At 32.2% G+C, this 23217-nt stretch overlaps 4 protein-coding genes across 4 annotated transcripts; 3 read left to right on the top strand and 1 right to left on the bottom strand.

The window, feature by feature from the left end:
* The first annotated feature begins 2023 nt into the window (after positions 1–2023).
* LOC123896056 (glucan endo-1,3-beta-glucosidase-like) lies at positions 2024–4791 on the top strand. Its single transcript, XM_045946502.1, has 3 exons — positions 2024–2159; positions 2995–4058; positions 4786–4791. Exons 1-3 carry the CDS (start codon positions 2024–2026, stop codon positions 4789–4791), a joined length of 1206 nt encoding a protein of 401 aa, XP_045802458.1.
* A 4198-nt stretch (positions 4792–8989) lies between these two features.
* LOC123896055 (glucan endo-1,3-beta-glucosidase-like) lies at positions 8990–13014 on the top strand. The gene is made up of 3 exons (XM_045946501.1): positions 8990–9059; positions 9885–10948; positions 13003–13014. The coding sequence occupies exons 1-3, from the start codon at positions 8990–8992 to the stop codon at positions 13012–13014; spliced, it is 1146 nt and encodes a 381-aa protein (XP_045802457.1).
* A 2956-nt stretch (positions 13015–15970) lies between these two features.
* On the top strand, positions 15971–18178 carry LOC123896054 (glucan endo-1,3-beta-glucosidase-like). The gene is made up of 3 exons (XM_045946500.1): positions 15971–16010; positions 16703–17784; positions 18146–18178. Exons 1-3 carry the CDS (start codon positions 15971–15973, stop codon positions 18176–18178), a joined length of 1155 nt encoding a protein of 384 aa, XP_045802456.1.
* Positions 18179–18640: 462 nt separating this feature from the next.
* On the bottom strand, positions 18641–22807 carry LOC123899429 (receptor protein kinase-like protein ZAR1). Its single transcript, XM_045950550.1, has 2 exons — positions 21193–22807; positions 18641–19592 (listed from the first exon to the last, which is right to left on the bottom strand). Exons 1-2 carry the CDS (start codon positions 22523–22525, stop codon positions 18922–18924), a joined length of 2004 nt encoding a protein of 667 aa, XP_045806506.1. The 5' UTR covers positions 22526–22807; the 3' UTR covers positions 18641–18921.
* Positions 22808–23217: the final 410 nt, after the last annotated feature.

Here is a 23217-nt window from a genome sequence, read left to right as displayed (position 1 = left end):
TCGAAAAAAGTAAAAAAAAAATTAAAAAAAGTTTTTTTTTTAAAAAAAAAACAGTATATTTATATTCTTTTTTTTAAAACCGAAATTTTTAAAAAATTCTTTTTTAAAAAGATAAATTTTAACAGTTTGTGTATTTTTAAAAAGAAAAAGTTAAAATTTTTGCTTTGTTATTTAAATGTATATGTTCTAATATTTGTTGTTTACCATTTTTATTAGCAAATTCTCGTGGTCATCGGAGGTCGTGGGTTAGGAGCGGAGTTTGTGGTTAGGAGCGCGCCAAGTAAGACTCTACCCGGCACCCAAGTAAGTAATGTAATTTTAATTTATAATACTTAGTGATAGTTTTTTTTTACCGTATACTTGGTAATAGTTATTAATTAGTACTTGGTAATTTGTTACTAATATTTTATTATTACTATGTATAAAAATTATTGTTTTTGTAAAAAAAAAAAGTATATTTAAATTTGAAAATTTCGAAAACAGTAAATATTTTTTTTTAAAAAAAAAATTATTTATTTTTAAAAAAAAAATAGTATTTTGTGAAATAATAATCCATAAAAGAAAAATATTAAATTTAAAAAAAGATAATATATATGTTAAAAGTCGGTAGTTTTGTCAACTAAAAAACTTAGTATTTTTTAGATTTAATAAACCATAAACTTTAAAAATAAAATGTTAAAAGTTTATAATTTGCGTCAAAAAATAAAAATAAAAAGTTAGTATTCTTTGAAATCATAAAACACAACGATAAATATATGTTATTGTTGAGTAGACATATATATATGTCCAAAATACTTTTGGAAAATAAAGTAATACATTTTCATGCTCTTAGATATTACATATGATTGAATTAAATGATTCAAAATTGACATAAAATGTTAAAAGAATTACTAGGAAAAATAACTTAGTTGTATTTGGGGTGGGAAAGTAAGGGGAGAAAACTAAACTAATAGAGAATTTGAGTTTCATTTGTGGGACCTTTAAAATCAAATTTTTCTCACGGGAATTAGCAACTTTTCTCCTTTTTTAAAAAGAAAACTCAATCCCTCTCCTACCAAAAACAAAACCAATAATAAATGGTTGGCCACCACTTGGTGTATATGGCGTGCGCGTAACAATGTGGTTTTTAGAGGAGAAGCTATTAATTGGAAAGCCTTAGAAGACAAGATTATTTATATTTCATGGTTTTGGTTTATAGGTAAAATAGCTAGTAAGTCTTCTTGTGTTTTTTCAGATTGGTGTAAGGATCCTTTAAATTGCATTATTAGCATGTAATGGTTGTTTTTAGAATTGTAAGGGTTGGGTACCCCTTGTACTCCTTATAATTCAATATTTGCTTATCAAAAAAAAAAAAAACCAATAATAAATGGGTGTAAATATGTCAAAACATTGTTTGTACAATGGCCCATATTTTTTTAGATAAAAACAGGTTTGGACCCAAAAAAGTTATTGAACCCTAAAACCCGAACTGATGGATCTGATTGACCTGAAACCAAAAATAACCATAAACGATCCGAACAGGGTCTACTAATGTCGAGATATTCCCATGAGCTCGACTTGATAAGAATTAGTTTAAATCTTCTTTTGTACTAAAACAAATTTACATCATTGATTCAAAACAAAAAGATTCTTTTTTATTTTTTTACGGACAAAACAAAAAGATTCATATCATTATATAATATGTATAATATCTAATGTAAAAGCACGAGTTACAAAACTAGTTTTTTTTTTCTTCTGAAGAAAGGTACAAAACTAGTTATTATTATAAGATATGAAAAAAAAATAAACATAGGCATAAATCTATTTTTTTTTAATAAATCCTATAAAAAAAATATAAATTGAAACGTGATCTTTAAAAAGATTCTTTAAGCAAATACTTATGAAAAAAATTATTTAAAAATATTGGTTAGATTCTGTTAAAATTTTTGTTTTGGAATATTGAGACATTATTTACAAAATCTTTCACAATTAATAAAATCTTTCACAATTAAATCTTTCACAATTAATGTCTATATATGTATAGATGGGTTGGGTTGTATACACCACTTGCAATATAAGAATTAAGAAGTGTGTACTTTCTATATTTTTCTGGTACTTGAATATGTTTATTCTGTTGTTGTTGCTTCTTGTTTTCACTGGGTTGGAGACACCAGGAACAGGTATGTATCTTTATTTGTATTTTCTATTATAGTTTCCTCAACTCTTTTTCAGTAGTGTCTACTTCAAGTAACTTTCTTATGTTGATTTTTACTAAAGAATAGAAAAAGTTGTGTGTTTAAATATTGCACTAATGAAAAAACAGAAGGTATATAATTTTTGCATTTGTTTATGACCTTGTAAAATAAGTGACTTTATTCTTTGATTTTTGCATCCATATAAAACGAGAAAAATTTAGTTTTTGTTTAATTAAGTATTATTTTCTGATTTTTTTTAGCTTAATCACGTGCTAACATCACACCACTTCCATTATTGAACATGTTACTTTTCTGGAAAAAATAATCTTCCGTTACACAATAATTAGTTAATAGATCTCTAACAACAATAGGACTAAAAAGTGTAAGGGTCCGTTTAGATTGACTTCTTTTTTTTGACACAAAATTGACTTTTTTTTTGAGTTTATGCAAAACAGTTTATGCAAAAATAAGTTTTTATGTATTATTATAAGTTTTTAGAGGTAGTTTGTGATAAAACAAATTTATAAACATACACTTTTTATTAGTAAAAACTTATGAATTAACATAAAAAATTATTTATTTACATAAGCTATTTTCATAAGCTCAAAATTAAACTAAATCCAAACGGGCCCTATTTCATAAAGATTATTTTTTACCAAGATAAAAAGTTAAAATTTACTCCTTTTTTGTCTAAATATTTACTCCTTTAACTAAAATAAAAAACAAATTTGAAAAAGAAATAAAAATTTATCAATTTTATAAAAACAAAGATGACAAACATATTTAACTCAAATATTTATAATTTAATTTAATGCAGAAGCACACTCGGTTGGAGTATGCTATGGAAGAGTGGCAAACAACTTGCCTCCTGCTAAGGAAGTAATTGATCTTTACAAAACAAATGGAATTGAAAGAATGAGAATATATGATCCTGATCAACCAACTTTGGAAGCTCTAAGAGGTTCTAACATAGAACTTGTGATTGGGGTTCGTAATGAAGATATTCAATCAATTGCTAATAGTGTTTCATTAGCTACTAATTGGGTCCAAAACAATGTACTAAAATATTCTCAAGATGTCAAATTTAGGTACATTGTTGTTGGGAATGAAATAGATCCTAATACTGATCAAGCATCAAATTTTGTTGTGCTTGCAATGCAAAATATTTATACATCACTTGCATCGGCTAAGTTACAAAATCAAATAAAGATTTCAACTGCTATACAAATGAACTTGTTGGGAAGTTCTTATCCTCCATCAACAGGAGCATTTAGTGATTCATCGATTTCGTTTATAACTCCAATAGTTAATTTTCTTGTGGAGAATGAGGCGCCACTTCTTGTGAACATGTACACTTATTTCAGCTACATAAGTGACCCGAATAACGTTGATCTTTCGTTTGCTTTGTTTAATTCGCAAACGGATAGGGCAATTGATGGAAAATATGAGTATCGAAATCTCTTTGATGCATCATTAGGAGCAATTTATGCAGCTCTTGAGAAAGTTGGTGGTGCTAATTTGGAAGTAGTTGTTTCGGAAAGTGGATGGCCTTCTGATGGTGGTGTTGCTGCGACGGTTGAAAATGCACAAATTTACTATGAGAATTTGTTTAACCATGTTTCTAGTGGGACTCCTAATAGGCCTAATCAAGCATTGGAAACTTATTTATTTGCTATGTTCGATGAAAATCAAAAAGGACCTGCTGAAACAGAAAGACATTTTGGTTTGTTTACGCCTAATAAACAACTCAAGTATCAAATTACTCAAATGCATGGGTCATCAAGTTCCTCTTCCCAGTCGGGTTTAGGTTCCTCTTCTCAATCGGGACAAGGAGGCATAACTTACTTCACATCGTCATCTTCTTCTTCTCGTCAATCGGGAGGAGTGATAATTTATTTTTGTATTTCGTTATTATTTATTTTCTTTATTTAATTAGTAAGATTGTTTTTTCATAAAGTTAAACATTATATATCATGTAACAAAAAAAAACATATATCTCATGATGTAATTTTTATTCTTAGACGAGATCCACAGTTTATATTGATTTTTTTATTTGACACACAATTTATGTTGATTTGTCGTATTCAATTTATATTGATTTTTTTTTCGTAGTATTCAATTTATACCGTGTGATCTAAGTGGGATTTAGTGAAATAGTATTTTGTGGAGTTAATTGCCATTTATATATATATATATATATATATATTTGAATATATATATATAAAAGATTTCTTGGGATTTTTTTTTTAAGATTAATTTCAAATTTTTAAGTGCATTAATTATTATTTTTTTCAAACATACTCCTAATTATAGTGCATTTTTTTTCTATCATCTCTAATAAACATTCTAAAAATACATTAACTTATTCTCTCTTGAAAGATAAAATTGTAAAAATAATATTAATTGTCAACAAATATAATACTATAATTCACCTTCTTAATCTCCATAATTTTTTCAAATGAGTCTTATATTTATGAATGGATGCAATACTAATTAATTGTTAGTGTTAGTTTCTTACCTCACTAGAACCTGAATTTTGGACTTATTAATCAAATTATTGAATTGGGTTTGGATTTGCTTCATTTACTATCCTCCATATTTTGTCATATAGGATTGATATAGACACAAGAGAAAATTTGTAGAACCAACTAATTAGTGGGATCCACTTTTAATGTGTTTCACTAATATTCACTTGTGTTTCTCATTCATAAATGAACAACGAATAGAGGAGAAATAAATAAAATAAACTCAAATTCCACTAAATTACTTGTTGAATATCACGACCAAGTCTCGATAACTTGAAGATATTCTCTATACAATATTTTCTTTGATCTATATTAAATAATTTATTTATTTAGCTTGTAAATATTGTATTAGAGCATCATTATTCGTTGCACACATATGAGTTCTTTAACTGGGTCTCATTCAATTTTTTTATATTATTTTACACTTTCTAATTATTTAAACAACTCAACGACATTTAATTGTTTAAATATCCATACAATTCACCAAAAACTCTCAAATGGATCCTACTAGACGCCACAAAAGCTCACCAAAAAACATGTATTTAATTGTTTAAAAAAAAACATAGGTGTGGGCTGTGTGGCACTTAAGAGCGTTAATTGTTGCAGAGAAAGACGTTCTTTAGTTTAGGAACATCGGAAAGGGGTGGATTATCCATGTTGTCAGACAATACACTGTATATTGCAGTAAAATCACTACAAAGAACACGGATATTCATGCTCTTAAATATGGTTTAATTAAATGATTCAAAATTGACATAAAATGTTAAAAGAATTACTAGAAAAAATAACTTAGTTGAATTTGGGGTGAGAAAGTAAGGGGAGAAAACTAAACTAATAGAGAATTTGAGTTTCATTTGTGGAACTCTTAAAATCAAATTTTTCTTACGGGAATTAGCAACTTTTCTCCTTTTTTAAAAAGAAAACTCAATCCCTCTCCTACCAAAAACAAAACCAATAATAAATGGGTGTAAATATGTCAAAACATTGTTTGTACGATGGCCCAGTTTTTTTTAGATAAAAACAGGTTTGGACCCAAAAAAGTTATTGGACCCTAAAAACCGAATTGATGGATCTGATTGACTTGAAACCAAAAAACGACCATAAACGATCCGAACAAGGTCTACTAATGTCGAGATATTTTTCTGTCACTCTACTTATTTCTCGTGTGTCCTACGTCTTTTCATTTATACTCTTTCGCTACTTAAGTAGCGGACGTTATAAAAATGAGAAATTTAAAAAAAATGTCGTCCGCTACTTAAGTAGGGGACGTTATAAAAAAAATAAAGCTAGTAGGGTGTTCCTATACCTAAATAGCGGACTAGATTATTTTTATAAATTCGTAGGGCACACGAGAAAATGAATAGAATGACAAAATAAAATCCCACTAATGTCACCTGTCGGTTTGGGCCGATAAAAGATTTTGGCCCAAACTGATGCCCTTGTGCTTACTTTAGGACTAATCATGAAGTCACTGACTATTTTTTTTTTACAAAGGATTAGATTATCTCCCAATTGAGATCAATCATGTTATTAACTCATTTAGAATTGAAAATGAGTCGAGTCGAACACGTATGAGTAGGGATGACAAAATTATTCATTTATCCATTATTCATCCAATCCATTCACTAATGGATCCATCCATAACGAAAAAAATTAGTTAAGATTAAATCAAATTCATCCACCTTAATTTTAAATTTCAATGGATGATTGATTATTATTAGTTTTGAATCCAATGGATAGTCAATTTTTTTTAAAATAAAATAAAAAGAAACAAACAATTAAAAACTCAAAAAGAAAAAGTTGATCGGTAAAAAAAAATTGGTTTATTTTAAAATATTTTTTGTTATTTAAAAAATGATTAAATTTTAAAACTAATTTTTTTGTTTAAAATAAAATACAATTTTAATTATTAAAAAAAAAATTAAACAAAATACTAATTGAAATATTATATTATATTTATTATTAAATTAAAATAAAAAAGAGGGGTGGAACTGGAAGGCGGTGGCCGAACGCCAGAGTATCCACCGGTTGTTGGACCACCGTCGTCAACCGCCTCAGGCCGCCGGAAAATTTGGGTCCCACCGTCGTTCCGGCGCCGGAGGTCCGTCTTTGACCTTGCCGAGTTGCCATTTACCGGCAACCACCACCTGAATTTATTATTTATTAAATTCTATTATTAAAAAAATAAAAAAAGGGGGAAACAATTTTGGGCTTACCTAAATAATGTTTGGGCTTAGTCTTTGGGTTGTTTTACTTTTTACACCATTTCATTAAAAGAATAGAAGAAAAAAATTTGTTTTTAAAATATGAAATAATCTATTTAATTAATAAATAAATATGCTATTAAAAAAAATAATTTATTAGATGGATTGGATGGATATTCATCCATTTAAAATACCATAATGGATGGATTTGATTGGATTTTATCTCTAATGGATGAATTGAATTGGATTCTTTGAATGAATTTTAGAATTTTTTTTCTACCCCAACATTAATTTTGAATGGACGAATTTGCCTTCATATATAAACTAAAACCCTCGAGAAAAAAATTTGTTTACCAGAAAACTTTGGAAAAAAATCTTCTAGTATGTAAATTTTTTTTTGGTTACCGGAACACTTTGTATATGAAATTTTTCTAAATTATTTATTTTATTACTGGAACACTTTGGAAAAAAGTGTTCAGGTCACTTGGGGTTGGTCGAGTGGTGTTGGCTTGGGCCCTTGGAGTATGCTCCTCTCAAGGTCTCAGGTTCGATTCTCACTGGTGCCAATTTCGGTGGGCTAAGTCCATACAGAGCAAAAAAAAAACTCTGGCTTTAAATGGGGCCCCCGCAAGTGGGCGGTGGGATTGGTCCCCTTGGATTAGTCGGTCCTAAGGACGGATACCAAGTTTTCAAAAAAAAAATTCTTATTTTTTTTTTGTTATCAAAACACTTTGGAAAAAAGTGTTCAGGTATGTAAAAATTTTCTAAAAACTTGTGACTGTTCTTTGCAAACATGTTCGCTTGTGATGCCCCAAACTTTGAACTTACAAGAATAATTTCTTTTCCAAAGTAGCTGAGACACAAGCACCTACTGTTGATCCCATAATTGATCAGAGACCTTAAAAAAGAACGAAGTTTTGACATAAAAGACAAACATCAATAGCTATCAATATTCAGGTCAGTAGTTGATTAATGTTTATAGCCGAAAGATGGTTAACTTATTGTTTAGGATGGAGAATCTTGTAAAAGGATATGGATGGAGAAGAGAAGAATGGTTTATGAGAGAGTTTGGAGATGAATGATTATGATGGGATAAGACAGCAAATATTTCGTATGAATGAATCTGGTTGGAGAAACAAACGGAACGTGGTACTTGTTTTCTCAGGTGATATACACTTTAGAAAAATTTACATACCCGAACATTTTTTTTCCAAAGTGTTCAAGTATATATATATGAACACTTTTTTTCAAAGTGTTCTGACAACAAAAAATAAATTTGGAAAAATTTTATATACCTAGACATTTATTTCCAAAGTGTTCCGATAAACTTTTTTTCAAAGTGTTCCGGTAACCAAAGTTTTTTCTTCAGAGTTTTAGTTTATATATTAGGGCAAATTCGTCCATTCAAAATTAATGTTGGGGTAAATGGACAATTATTGGGGTAGAAAACAAAATCGGAATTTTAATGGATTGTTAATGGATTACTCTTTTCATCCATTAGCAATCCAATCCATTCATTTTTACACCCCTACATATGAGCTCGACTCGATAAGAATTAGTTTAAATCTTCTTTTGTACTATATCAAATTTACATGATTGATTCAAAACAAAAAGATTCTTTTTTTTTTTTACGAACAAAACAAAAAGATTCATATCATTATATAATATGTATAATATCTAATGTAAGAGCACGAGTTACGAAACTAGTTTTTTTTTTCTTTTGAAGAAAGGTACAAAACTAGTTATTGTTATAAGATTTGGAAAAAAAAATAAACATAGACATAAATCTTTTTTTTTAATAAATCCTATAAAAAAAATATAAATAGAAACGTGATCTTTAAAAGGATTCTTTAAACAAATACTTATGAAAAATATTATTTAAAAATATTGGTTAGATTCTGTTAAAATTTATGTTTTGCAATATTGAGACATTATTTACAAAATCTTTCACAATATATTAATAAAATCTTTCACAATTAAATCTTTCAAAATTAATGTCTATATGTATAGATGGGTTGGGTTGTATTCACCACTTGAATTAAGAATTAAGAAGTGTGTACTTTCAATATTTTTCTAGTACTTTAATATGTTTATTCTGTTCTTGTTGTTTACTGGGTTGCTTCTTGTTTTTACTGGGTTGGAGACAACAGGAATAGGTATGTATCTTTATTTCTATTTTCTATTATAGTTTCCTCAACTCTTTTTCAGTAGTGTCTATTTCAAGTAACTTTCTTATGTTGATTTTTACTAAAGAATACAAAAAGTTGTGTGTCACTAATGAAAAAACAGAAGGTATATAATTTTTGCATTTGTTTATGACCTTGTAAAATAAGTGACTTTATTCTTTGAATTTTGCATCCATATAAAACGAGAAAAATTTAGTTTTTGTTTAATTAAGTATTATTTTCTGATTTTTTTTTAGCTTAATCACGTGCTAACATCACACCACTTCCATTATTGAACATGTTACTTTTTTGGAAAAAATAATCTTTCGTTACACAATAATTAGTTAATAGATCTCTAACAACAATAGGACTAAAAGTCTAAGGGTCCGTTTAGATTGACTTTTTTTTTTTGACACAAGATTGACTTTTATTTTTAGCTTATGCAAAACAGTTTATGCAAAAATAAGTTTTTACGTATTATTATAAATTTTTAGAGGTAGTTTGTGATAAAACAAATTTATAAACATACACTTTTTGTTAGTAAAAACTTATGAATTAACATAAAAAATTATTTATTTGCATAAGCTATTTTCATAAGCTCAAAATTAAACTAAATACAAACGGGCCCTAAATCATAAAGATTATTTTTGGCCAAGATAAAAAGTTAAAATTTACTCCTTTTTTTTCTAAATATTTACTCCTTTTACTAAAATAAAAAACTAATTTGAAAAAGAAATAAAAAATGATCAATTTTATAAAAATAAAGATGACAAACATATTTAACTCAAATATTTATAATTTAATTTAATGCAGAAGCACACTCGGTTGGAGTATGCTATGGAAGAGTGGCAAACAACTTGCCTCCTGCTAAGGAAGTAATTGATCTTTACAAAACAAATGGAATTGAAAGAATGAGAATATATGATCCTGATCAACCAACTTTGGAAGCTCTAAGAGGTTCTAACATAGAACTTGTGATTGGGGTTCGTAATGAAGATATTCAATCAATTGCTAATAGTGTTTCATTAGCTACTAATTGGGTCCAAAACAATGTACTAAAATATTCTCAAGATGTCAAATTTAGGTACATTGTTGTTGGGAATGAAATAGATCCTAATAATGATCAAGCATCAAATTTTGTTGTGCTTGCAATGCAAAATATTTATACATCACTTGCATCGGCTAAGTTACAAAATCAAATAAAGATTTCAACTGCTATACAAATGAACTTGTTGGGAAGTTCTTATCCTCCATCAACAGGAGCCTTTAGTGATTCATCGATTTCGTTTATAACTCCAATAGTTAATTTTCTTGTGGAGAATGAGGCGCCACTTCTTGTGAATATGTACACTTATTTCAGCTACATAAGTGACCCGAATAACGTTGATCTTTCGTTTGCTTTGTTTAATTCGCAAACGGATAAGGCAATTGATGGAAAATATGAGTATCGAAATCTCTTTGATGCATCATTAGGAGCAATTTATGCAGCTCTTGAGAAAGTTGGTGGTGCTAATTTGGAAGTAGTTGTTTCGGAAAGTGGATGGCCTTCTGATGGTGGTGTTGCTGCGACGGTTGAAAATGCACAAATTTACTATGAGAATTTGTTTAACCATGTTTCTAGTGGGACTCCGAATAGGCCTAATCAAGCATTGGAAACTTATTTATTTGCTATGTTCGATGAAAATCAAAAAGGACCTGCTGAAACAGAAAGACATTTTGGTTTGTTTACGCCTAATAAACAACTCAAGTATCAAATTACTCAAATGCATGGGTCATCAAGTTCCTCTTCCCAATCGGGTTTAGGTTCCTCTTCTCAATCGGGACAAGGAGGCATAACTTACTTCACATCGTCATCTTCTTCTTCTCGTCAATCGGGAGGAGTGATAATTTATTTTTGTATTTCGTTATTATTTATTTTCTTTATTTAATTAGTAAGATTGTTTTTCATAAAGTTAAACATTATATATCATGTAACAAAAAGAAACATATATCTCATGGTGTAATTTTTATTCTTAGACGAGATCCACAGTTTATATTGATTTTTTTATTTGACACACAATTTATATTGATTTTCTTTATTTTACACACAATTTATGTTGATTTGTAGTATTCAATATATATTGATTTTTTTTCGTAGTATTCAATTTATACCGTGTGATCTAAGTGGGATTTAGTGAAATAGTATTTTGTGGAGTTAATTGCCATTTATATATATATATATATATATAAGATTTCTTGGGATTTTTTTTTTTCAGATTCATTTCAAATTTCCAAGTGCATTAATTATTATTTTTTTCAAACATACTCCTAATTATAGTGAATTTTTTTTCTATCATCTCTAATAAACATTCTAAAAACACATTAACTCATTCTCTCTTGAAAGATAAAATTGTAAAAATAATATTAATTGTCAGCAAATATAAATCCACTTTCTTAATCTCCATAATTTTTTCAAATGAGTCTTATATTTAGGAATGGATGCAATACTAATTAATTGTTAGTGTTAGTTTTTTACCTCACTAGAACCTGAATTCTGGACTTATTAATCAAATTATTGAATTGGGTTTGGATTTGCTTCATTTACTATCCTCCATATTTTGTCATATAGGATTGATATAGACACAAGTGAAAATTAGTAGAACCAACTAATTAGTGGGATCCACTTTTAATGTGTTTCACTAATATTCACTTGTGTTTATCTCATTCATAAATGAACAACGAATAGAGGAGGAATAAATAAAATAATATCAAATTCCACTAAATTACTTGTTGAATATCACGACCAAGTCTCGATAACTTGAAGATATTCTCTATAAAATATTTTCTTCGATCTATATTAAATAATTTATGTATTTAGCTTGTAAATATTGTATTAGAGCATCATTATTCATTGCACACATATGAGTTCTTTAAGTGGGTCTCATTCAATTTTTTTATATTATTTTACACTTTCTAATTATTTAAACAACTCAACCACATTTGATTGTTTAAATATCCATACAATTCACCAAAAACTCTCAAATGGATCCTACTAGACGCCACAAAAGCTCACCAAAAAACATGTATTTAATTGTTTAAAAAAAACATAGGTGTGGGCCGTGTGGCACTTAAGAGCGTTAATTGTTGCAGAGAAAGACGTTCTTTAGTTTAGGAACATCGGAAAGGGGTGGATTATACATGTTGTCAGACAATACTGTATATTGCAGTAAAATCACTACAAAGAACACCGATATTCATGCTCTTAGATATGGTTGAATTAAATGATTCAAAATTGACATAAAATGTTAAAAGAATTACTAAAAAAAATAACTTAGTTGTATTTGGGGTGAGAAAGTAAGGGGAGAAAACTAAACTAATAGAGAATTTGAGTTTCATTTGTGGAACCTTTAAAATCAAATTTTTCTTACGGGAATTAGCAAATTTTCTCCTTTTTTAAAAAGAAAACTCAATCCCTCTCCTACCAAAAACAAAACCAATAATAAATGGGTGTAAATATGTCAAAACATTGTTTGTACGATGGCCCAGATTTTTTTTAGATAAAAACAGGTTTGGACCCAAAAAAGTTATTGGACCCTAAAAACCGAACTGTTGGATCTGATTGACTTGAAACCAAAAAACGACCATAAATTAGTATTCTTCTTACAAAGTATTTTGCTTTTTACTTATAACTAACATGAATATGCTTTCTCTACGTATCACATTTTTATTTGTTTCGTTTATCGATTAATTAAAATTAATCATACATGCAAAGTTTCAATAACTAATGGAGTATATGAGACTTATTATTAGCCGACCCGTTTTTAGTGCAGATACTTGAAGCACTTGCTATAATGTCACCTTCTTTGAAATTTATTTTTTTGAAATCTTGATTAGGAAATTTAGTTTATTCATCTATGATTTCTATTTTGATTCATTGATGTTAATCATAGTGCAGGACAACGAATAAATGTGGAAAATTAACATGAAAATTCAATAATTATCACTCGGCGAGATAGAATCCGCCAACTAATATTTCAGGTTGAAACATATTCCGCGATAACTACCGCAATGGAACTCAGTCTCGCCACGCCAAAACATAATTGTTTTTCTTGCTAGGCGAGGAGCGCCGCAACAAACCGCCCGTGGCGGTATCATTTTTGTTTGTCTTATTTCTCATATATTATTATTGTTGAACTTCTAATGTATCAAAGCTTATTTGCAGAAAATAAAGGAGCAATGGGATACTCTTTTCTCTCGAGAAAACAGGAGTTTTTATCGAGGCTCATTGAATTTCAAAATTCTAGTAGTTTTTATCTCCTTACACATGTCAAAATATTTGCGTCAATAAAGGTCAACCTGATTAAGTTACGGGCTCTAAACCAACAAAAAATGGTTATCTCAAACTTGAGCTCTGAATCTTTATTAAAGATCAACTCAGATGTGAGCGCTGAACCAAAAACAAGGTTGAAAGGCCTTGGCGTTACCTGTAAGTCTTACGAGTTGGGTACGTCAGAAAAAGAAAAATTAAACAAGGTTGCAAGGCCTTGGCGTTACCTGTAAGTCTTACGAGTTGGGTACGTCAGAAAAAGAAAAATTAAACAAGGTTGCAAGGCCTTGGCGTTACCTGTAAGTCTTACGAGTTGGGTACGTCAGAAAAAGAAAAATTAAACAAGGTTGCAAGGCCTTGGCGTTACCTGTAGGTCTTACGAGTTGGGTACGTCAGAAAAAGAAAAATTAAACAAGGTTGCAAGGCCTTGGCGTTACCTGTAGGTCTTACGAGTTGGGTACGTCAGAAAAAGAAAAATTAAACAAGGTTGCAAGGCCTTGGCGTTACCTGTAAGTCTTACGAGTTGGGTACGTCAGAAAAAGAAAAATTAAACAAGGTTGCAAGGCCTTGGCGTTACCTGTAAGTCTTACGAGTTGGGTACGTCAGAAAAAGAAAAATTAAACAAGGTTGCAAGGCCTTGGCGTTACCTGTAAGTCTTACGAGTTGGGTACGTCAGAAAAAGAAAAATTAAACAAGGTTGCAAGGCCTTGGCGTTACCTGTAGGTCTTACGAGTTGGGTACGTCAGAAAAAGAAAAATTAAACAAGGTTGCAAGGCCTTGGCGTTACCTGTAGGTCTTACGAGTTGGGTACGTCAGAAAAAGAAAAATTAAACAAGGTTGCAAGGCCTTGGCGTTACCTGTAAGTCTTACGAGTTGGGTACGTCAGAAAAAGAAAAATTAAACAAGGTTGCAAGGCCTTGGCGTTACCTGTAAGTCTTACGAGTTGGGTACGTCAGAAAAAGAAAAATTAAACAAGGTTGCAAGGCCTTGGCGTTACCTGTAAGTCTTACGAGTTGGGTACGTCAGAAAAAGAAAAATTAAACAAGGTTGCAAGGCCTTGGCGTTACCTGTAAGTCTTACGAGTTGGGTACGTCAGAAAAAGAAAAATTAAACAAGGTTGCAAGGCCTTGGCGTTACCTGTAAGTCTTACGAGTTGGGTACGTCAGAAAAAGAAAAATTAAACAAGGTTGCAAGGCCTTGGCGTTACCTGTAAGTCTTACGAGTTGGGTACGTCAGAAAAAGAAAAATTAAACAAGGTTGCAAGGCCTTGGCGTTACCTGTAAGTCTTACGAGTTGGGTACGTCAAAAAAAGAAAAATTAAACAAGGTTGCAAGGCCTTGGCGTTACCTGTAAGTCTTACGAGTTGGGTACGTCAGAAAAAGAAAAATTAAACAAGGTTGCAAGGCCTTGGCGTTACTTGTAAGTCTTACGAGTTGGGTACGTCAGAAAAAGAAAAATTAAACAAGGTTGCAAGGCCTTGGCGTTACCTGTAAGTCTTACGAGTTGGGTACGTCAGAAAAAGAAAAATTAAACAAGGTTGCAAGGCCTTGGCGTTACCTGTAAGTCTTACGAGTTGGGTACGTCAGAAAAAGAAAAATTAAACAAGGTTGCAAGGCCTTGGCGTTACCTGTAAGTCTTACGAGTTGGGTACGTCAGAAAAAGAAAATAAAACAAGGTTGAAAGGCCTTGGCGTTACCTGTAAGTCTTACGAGTTGGGTACGTCAGAAAAAGCAAAATAAAACAAGGTTGAAAGGCCTTGGCGTCACCTATAAGTCTTACGAGTTGGGGGCGCCAGAAAAAGCAAAATAAAACAAGGTTGAAAGGCCTTGGCGTCACCTGTAAGTCTTACGAGTTGGGGGCGTCAGAAAAAGATACAGCGAAGAAAGGCGAGATTATTGACGCCGCCAGAAAAAGCTTATACATAACCAAAGCAAGGCGATTCATCACAACGCCAAATCATTTGCAACCGCCAAAAGGCAACAGGTATAAAGTCATTCATAAATGATATATAATTATATTTAAAGTGCTAAAGACATTGCAGGTGCAAAGTTAAAAATTTCAAAGGCGAGATTATTTTCAACACCAAACACAAAGTACAGTGGAAGGGCGACTCCAAGCAGCGCCAATTCTTTCTAAATCTCCAAAGAAACAATAGTTACAAAATAAGGCGTGCAAGCCTGACAGTACGAAAATCAACTACAACGAGACAGATTACGCTAGACTACTTACAATCTTCAAATATAGAATGTCAAAAGAAAATAAGAAACTCATGTTGAATAGAAGAAGCAGAAGTACAGACCAACAAAGTTACTATCCTCAAAGTTTCAATTTGATTTCAAGAAGACAAGGAGGGACGAATCGCGAGAGATGAAGAGGCGAGATTGGTGACAACGCTAGCTTGAAAATGCAAATACAATGAAAAAAAGAGGAAGGGCGACTCGCCAACTTGCTCAAAGTCGCCAAGAAACAATGACAACAATATTCAAAGCCACAAATGGCGTACATCAAGATATTCAAAAGTCATAGAAGGGCGTACAAATTAGCTAAGAAATATCAACAACAAAAGGAAGGCAAAGGCGACAAGCAAACAAAGAATATGAGTCAGCAACAAATGGGCGACATAGAACAACATCGAGGCATAATAATTGCCAAGTGACTTCATTCAAAAGCACTTCGCCTTCTTGAAGCCTCGTGCTTGGGGGGCTGTGTACCGGGCCATGGACCAGGGTGTGATTTGTTAAGGCCCAATACGAAAAAGCCCAATGGGAGCATCTAAAGGAGAAGCGTGAAAACAACAATGAAAAACACATGATAAGCATGATCCACCATGACTTGGAGAAGAAGGAAGAAACTTGGAGAAGAAGGAAGAAGCTTGGAGAAGAAGGAAAAGTAACCGCCCACTACCCATGAATTCCTCTCCAAGCAAGGCAGTTACTTAAGAAGCAAGGGAAGATTTTTTGCCTATAAATAGGGTCTGTTTCAAGAGAAGAGGGATAGAACTTTTTCACTGATTCTACATAGACTCACTCTCATCATGAGAAACCACCATATTTTCATTCTTGTAAAGAGAATCAATTTCTTCTCTGACATACTTGTATCAGTTATCAATCTTGAATAATACAACCCCCTATGTTCTTCACCAGATCAAGAACAACTTCTGACTTATAAAACTCTCAGGGTTGTTGGGATTGGATCAAGTGTAATCACATTCAATAATCAATAATACAACCCCCTTTGAGTTTTTACCAGAACAATCACAAACATATTTTTTGGTAAATAAGATGACAAACATATTTAACTCAAATATTTATAATTTAATTTAATGCAGAAGCACACTCGGTTGGAGTATGCTATGGAAGAGTGGCAAACAACTTGCCTCCTGCTAAGGAAGTAATTAATCTTTACAAAACAAATGGAATTGAAAGAATGAGAATATATGATCCTGATCAACCAACTTTGGAAGCTCTAAGAGGTTCTAACATAGAACTTGTGATTGGGGTTCGTAATGAAGATATTCAATCAATTGCTAATAGTGTTTCATTAGCTACTAATTGGGTCCAAAACAATGTACTAAAATATTCTCAAGATGTCAAATTTAGGTACATTGTTGTTGGGAATGAAATAGATCCTAATAATGATCAAGCATCAAATTTTGTTGTGCTTGCAATGCAAAATATTTATACATCACTTGCATCGGCTAAGTTACAAAATCAAATAAAGATTTCAACTGCTATACAAATGAACTTGTTGGGAAGTTCTTATCCTCCATCAACAGGAGCCTTTAGTGATTCATCGATTTCGTTTATAACTCCAATAGTTAATTTTCTTGTGGAGAATGAGGCGCCACTTCTTGTGAATATGTACACTTATTTCAGCTACATAAGTGACCCGAATAACGTTGATCTTTTGTTTGCTTTGTTTAATTCGCAAACGGTTAGGGCAAGGGATGGAAAATATGAGTATCGAAATCTCTTTGATGCATCATTAGGAGCAATTTATGCAGCTCTTGAGAAAGTTGGTGGTGCTAATTTGGAAGTAGTTGTTTCGGAAAGTGGATGGCCTTCTGATGGTGGTGTTGCTGCGACGGTTGAAAATGCACAAATTTACTATGAGAATTTGTTTAACCATGTTTCTAGTGGGACTCCTAATAGGCCTAATCAAGCATTGGAAACTTATTTATTTGCTATGTTCGATGAAAATCAAAAAGGACCTGCTGAAACAGAAAAACATTTTGGTTTGTTTACGCCTAATAAACAACTCAAGTATCAAATTACTCAAATGCATGGGTCATCTAATTCTACAAGTTCAAGTTCCTCTTCCCAATCGGGTTCAGGTTCCTCTTCTCAATCGGGACAAGGAGGCATAACTTACTTCACATCGTCATCTTCTACTTCTCGTCAATCAGGAGGAGTGATAATTTATTTTTGTATTTCGTTATTATTTATTTTCTTTATTTAATTAGTAAGATTGTTTTTTCATAAAGTTAAACATTATATATCATGTAACAAAAAAAAAACATACATCTCATGGAGTAATTTTTATTCTTAGACAAGATCTACGGTTTATATTGATTTTTTTTATTTGACACACAATTCATGTTGATTTTTTTTTTTGTAGTATTCAATTTATATTGATTTTTTTATTGTAGTATTCAATTTATACCGTGCGATCTAAGTGGGATTTAGTGAAATAGTATTTTGTGGAGCTAATTGCCATTTATCACAAATTTCATAGCATCTTTGGAGACTCATATTGATTAATTTGATTTTAGACGGGAAACAAATTGCGTCAAGGAAATATTTGAGGCCTATTAGTATTATTTTTTCAGTGGATCAAATTAGTAAGCATGTTTATTTTATTTTTTTACTAGCAGTAAGCATGTTAATTTTCATAAAAATCTCTTGAAGTAATATTTAACTTTTTAGACAAGATTTTGTCAAAAAAAAAAAAAAAATAGACAAGATCGATAATTTATATTGAGAGTTGAGTGGAGATTTGGTGAAAGAATATTTTGTGGAGTTAATTGACATTTGCCACACATTTCATTAAATTATTGGAATCTCATGCCCATTGTCAAGCCATCTTTGAGGGTGCACCACTTGCTTGAGCATTAGGTGTGCCCCTAAGATTAAAAGAATAAAAAAAGTAACTTAATTTTAAATTTCTTGTTCTCTCTCTGCGAATAATTAAAATATTTCTTCTTCGCGCTCTCTCTTGAACCAAACAGATTCAAAATACTCGTGAATAGGTTGCATTATTGTAAATGATCCAAGACATTTTGAAACATATGAAATATGTTAAACAATGGCTCTGGGACAGTAGTTAACCATATTAATATGGAAATTTTGAGTATTTACTATAGGAACATCCTTGGTCACTTGCAATTTAAGGCTAAGATTGATGCACACATGTAAATTATGTTGAGAAGGAAATGCATCAGCTTATGTCAATGACATAAAACTAGCTACATCTAGTTTTTCATACCTCCAATAATCTTACAAAATCAACACCACCAAAAAAGATAAAGGTTAGCCACATGAACAAAATTTACAACTTTTTCCATCCTATTTCACTGAATTTTGATGTGATCAAATCAAGGCTCTCGGACACGGTTCTCATTCTCGGTCGCAATTCTGGATCAAGCTCTGTGCAATTCAGCGCAATATGAAATGCTGCAACAACTTGTTTTTTAGCATTAACCTCGGGAAGAAGTGTTGGATCTATAATCTCTGACAATGGTTGTTCTTCCTTGAACGCTTTCCTCACAAAACTCTCAAGCTCCTTCTGATCATTTTCTGGTCCTAAATCCGGCAGCCGGCCTGTCAAAAGTTCTAACAACACTATGCCGAAAGAATACACATCACATTTCTGAGTGAACTTTCCACCAGTCATTCGCACCTCCGGTGCCATGTAGTTCTTAGAGGAAGCAGCAAATTTTGAACTCATTGCTGAGGCTAAAATAGACTGGTTTGAATTCTGCCTCTTATGTGTGAATGTGGTGTTAGATTTTAAGGTACCTAAACAAAGACGGGTAAGACCAAAGCCGGATATGTAAGGTTGAAGATCGTCATCCAATAGTATTTTCGTTGATTTTATGTTGCCATGGACATACTTCCTACCACTAAACTCGTGTATGTACATTAATCCCCTTGCAGATCCTTGAGCAATTTTTAATCTTGCCACCCATGATAATGGTGGCAACGATTCGGATGGCCCACCTGCAACCGAAAAACAGCAAATACAAAGAAAAAGGCTTAAATTTCGATATGACATAGCATAAATAAACTGTAGAGGAAAACATCAATCTATGTACGAATTTGATGTTATAGAACCAAATATGACATTGACAATGACCAATCATAATTCATAATAACTGCATGCATGTTATAGAGTTGCAACTCCACTCTTTTGAACATTTAATTTGCAAAACTGTAACAATAGAGTCAGAAAATACAACAAACCAGTAGAGGAACAGAAATCTCGAAACTTTGAGGACCGCCAGATATTCCTAGAACATGGCATTAAGTGCACTAGTCAATGCAACCCAAACAAAATCAATAGCGACAATGTTCACAATGGCCCACTATCTAACGAGAAAGATTACGACAGTGATTGCATCGATCGAAAACATGGGATTCTAACTCACTCAAATGGGCTTAACACAAACTAGTTTAAAATTTGAATTTAACACGAATTCTGCTCCTGGATTCAGTCACACAAACAGCATCAATGGAATCCAGTAAAAAAAAAATTAACTTAACAACAAATTTGTTCATGGATTTTCAGTCATTCAAATGGGGTCAATACAATCCAGTAAATATTTTGAATTTAACACTAAATCTTCACAAAGCAGGACCACAACTGTTACTTTGGACAAATGTGCATTAGAAATAGTAAAAACAAAAACAAAGGTAATCCCAAAAATGTACATACATAGAGCTATTTGTATGATCACAGACAAAAGACATTATAAAAGGGATTATAGTTCTCAAGTGCAGACACACACAATTCACTAAAGGACATGAAAACCAGTGGTCCCAAAAATAGTGCAAATGCAGAATAGTCACAGTTATCATCTTCTGTAGATGTAATGTAAATAATGATCACGGCCACAATCACAATTCACATGGCCACATCATTAGCTCTCAAAAGTAAAAAAAAGAAAAAAAAAAGACTATAATTTAAACTCAACCATACCATGATAATGCACTCACAATGAATAGTACTTTATCACCTACCCATACCAAAACCAAATCACAAGTGACACTGTAGTAAGTGTGTGATGTACAGTTGGTTTGGTTACAGTTGAGTTTAAATTCATGTTTTCTTTTTTGGAAATTGAGGTAAAATGACTCATGTTTTTGTTATTTTAACTCTAAAAAGTTAGAGTGTTAATTAATCAATTCAAACCAAAAGTTGTTCATTATCACATCACATGTCTAGTCAAACTAAGGTTTAATGAGAAGAGACAAAATCAAATTTCATACTACTATGGAACCAAACACTCACTAAGAAGAAAACTCCAACTAGCAAATACAAGCAAAGCAACTAATCAAAAATTCATTTTTCAGGTTCATTGAATAACTAATGTATTTGGTCTATAATATTAATCAGATACACATGAAAAATGAATCTTTGCTTATATATGAGACCAGAAGAAGTATACAACAAACATGAAAAGAGATTTCTTAATTACATGACTTAGCAAAATTAAGCATTAAAAATAGATAGGATCATACGAACATTAACATTGTGCACATTGGATTAAAAACATAGATTAATTTAACTAAGTAAGAACCAAAGTGTGAGAAATGATACCATGCAAAGCAGTATGCAAGCTTCCATTGCGAATGAAATCAGTGATTAGAAGCTTCTCATCACTAGCATAGTAATAAGCTCTCAAAGGGACAACATTAGGATGTCTTACCCTTCCAATAGCTTCCACCTCATACTCAAAATCCTTAAACCTTAAACCTCCATCATCACCCTCACTTAACCGCCGAACAGCCACCGCGGTCGTTGCGGGAACCGACCCTTTTCCGCCACCAACAACCTTATAAACAATCCCACTCCTACTCTTCCCAACCACATAAGCAGAAGCCCTCAACAAATCCTCCAATTCAAACCCAAACCCTTCATCCACCACCACAAATCTACCCTTCTGCTCCTCCCCACAACCCAAAACCTCACCTTCCATCTTCCCCTTCTCAAATCCCCTTTCCCCATCATTCAACCTCCTCCGTCGCCGCCGGATCACCACCACCGACATCAAAACCACCACAATCCCAACACAAATCAAAACCAAACCAACAACAAAAAACAACCCACCCCTCTCCCTCTCATTATCTCGAATCGCCCCAGTCCGAACCGCATTCGGGTTCGGATCAGGATTCTCCGGATAAAAATCAGGAACCTTTGTCCTATCTAGACAAAGGTTCCGTAACGGAAACCCACACAGTCCGGGATTCCCGGAAAAAGCAGTTGGTCCTTGATTAAGCAAGGACCCCACCTGAGGAATTTCACCAGTAAGATTATTATCTCGAAGATCCAAACTAACTTCAACCGGAAGATTACCTAAAGAAGCCGGTATCTCACCGGAGAAAGTATTAAAAGAAAGATTCAAAGTACCAGTTAAAGCAGTTAATTCAGTTAACGACTCAGGTAACGAACCATTAAGAAAATTGGAAGATAAATCACAATGGATTAACGATTTGAGTGAAGTAAACGATGGTGGAAGAGGACCAGAGAGAGAATTATGAGAAAGGTCTAAAATGATGAGATTGTTTGTAGTGTTGAAGAGTGAGTTAGGAATGGTTTTGGTGAAATTGTTGTTTGAGAGATTAAGAGTAGTGAGTTGAGTAAGATGGCCTAACTCGGAAGGTATGTAACCTGTTAGTGATTTTGAAGTGAGAGTGAGTTGAGTGACTCGGTCTTGATTGTTGCATGATACTCCTTCAAAGTTACTACAAGGTGTAGAAACTGAGTCAGACCACGAGTTGAGAATACCAGTGGGGTCCATGTCTATGGCTGCTTTGAGTGCTAGTAAAGAGAGACCATCTGAGTTGAGAGATGAAGTGAAGGAAATGGAGAGACAGAGACAGAGAAAGAGGTGAAGAACAACATTGTTGATGTTGTTATGAGATGGTGGCATTTTTATTTTTTATTTTTTATCAACGAGGGGTTGCAAGAAAATAACTGATATTTTGGCTTATAATAATGACCGGAAGGAACGGGTAGTAATATTGGTATGAGAATGAGTTAAGAAGAGAAGAATGGAAGCATTGGAAAAAGGGGATTAGATGAAGAATTGAAGAGAGTGAAGAAGTAGAAGAAGAAGGTGGTTGTGTTTGAATTAAGTTGGGGAGTGTTATCGAGGTTTGTCGCTTACTTGAACAGATTTTGAATTTTTTTGTCTTAGGACTTAGACCAGATTCCTCGGATATGGATTCAGTGCAGTCAGAATTTGGTGCAGTCATGCAGTCAAATCACCATGTGCCTTTTGATTAAAATTACAAAATCCAGATTCAAATAGTGATTGGATCCAATGGTTGTGATTCACCTGCAGTCATCCGGGAATCCATATCCCAGATTCCTCGGCTCTTGTGTTTATTTAGGGGAAAATACGGATATGGCAGGAAAGGGAAAATGTTAACGTTATTATTTTTAGACGTGCAATAATGTGTATGAGTGAGTGGTTGAGCTAGATAGAATATTTTTCAGCCTAATCATGGAATAGTTATGGTCTAATTTCTCTAATAAATTAGATATTAAAAAAAGTTAAGGTTTAATGTGTTCATATACATCTCTAATAATGAGGTATTTGGATGTTACCTGATTAGAAGG

This window comes from Trifolium pratense, linkage group LG7, assembly GCF_020283565.1.
Source record: "Trifolium pratense cultivar HEN17-A07 linkage group LG7, ARS_RC_1.1, whole genome shotgun sequence".
NCBI classification, from domain to species: domain Eukaryota; kingdom Viridiplantae; phylum Streptophyta; class Magnoliopsida; order Fabales; family Fabaceae; genus Trifolium; species Trifolium pratense.
This window is presented reverse-complemented; position numbering and strand designations above follow the sequence as displayed.

Bases quoted from the DNA above. Each gene is read 5' to 3' on its own strand.
- LOC123896056 (XM_045946502.1), top strand. From the start codon at position 2,024: ATGGGTTGGGTTGTATACACCACTTGCAATATAAGAATTAAGAAGTGT. The intron at 2,160-2,994 runs GTATGTATCTTT...TTAATGCAGAAG, and splicing joins GTTGGAGACACCAGGAACAG to CACACTCGGTTGGAGTATGC.
- LOC123899429 (XM_045950550.1), bottom strand. From the start codon at position 22,525: ATGCCACCATCTCATAACAACATCAACAATGTTGTTCTTCACCTCTTT. The intron at 19,593-21,192 runs GTATCATTTCTC...TTTCGGTTGCAG, and splicing joins CTTGCATACTGCTTTGCATG to GTGGGCCATCCGAATCGTTG.
- LOC123896055 (XM_045946501.1), top strand. From the start codon at position 8,990: ATGTTTATTCTGTTCTTGTTGTTTACTGGGTTGCTTCTTGTTTTTACT. The intron at 9,060-9,884 runs GTATGTATCTTT...TTAATGCAGAAG, and splicing joins GTTGGAGACAACAGGAATAG to CACACTCGGTTGGAGTATGC.
- LOC123896054 (XM_045946500.1), top strand. From the start codon at position 15,971: ATGAGTCAGCAACAAATGGGCGACATAGAACAACATCGAG. The intron at 16,011-16,702 runs GCATAATAATTG...AATTTAATGCAG, and splicing joins CGACATAGAACAACATCGAG to AAGCACACTCGGTTGGAGTA. The intron at 17,785-18,145 runs GTGATAATTTAT...ATTTGATTTTAG, and splicing joins CTTCTCGTCAATCAGGAGGA to ACGGGAAACAAATTGCGTCA.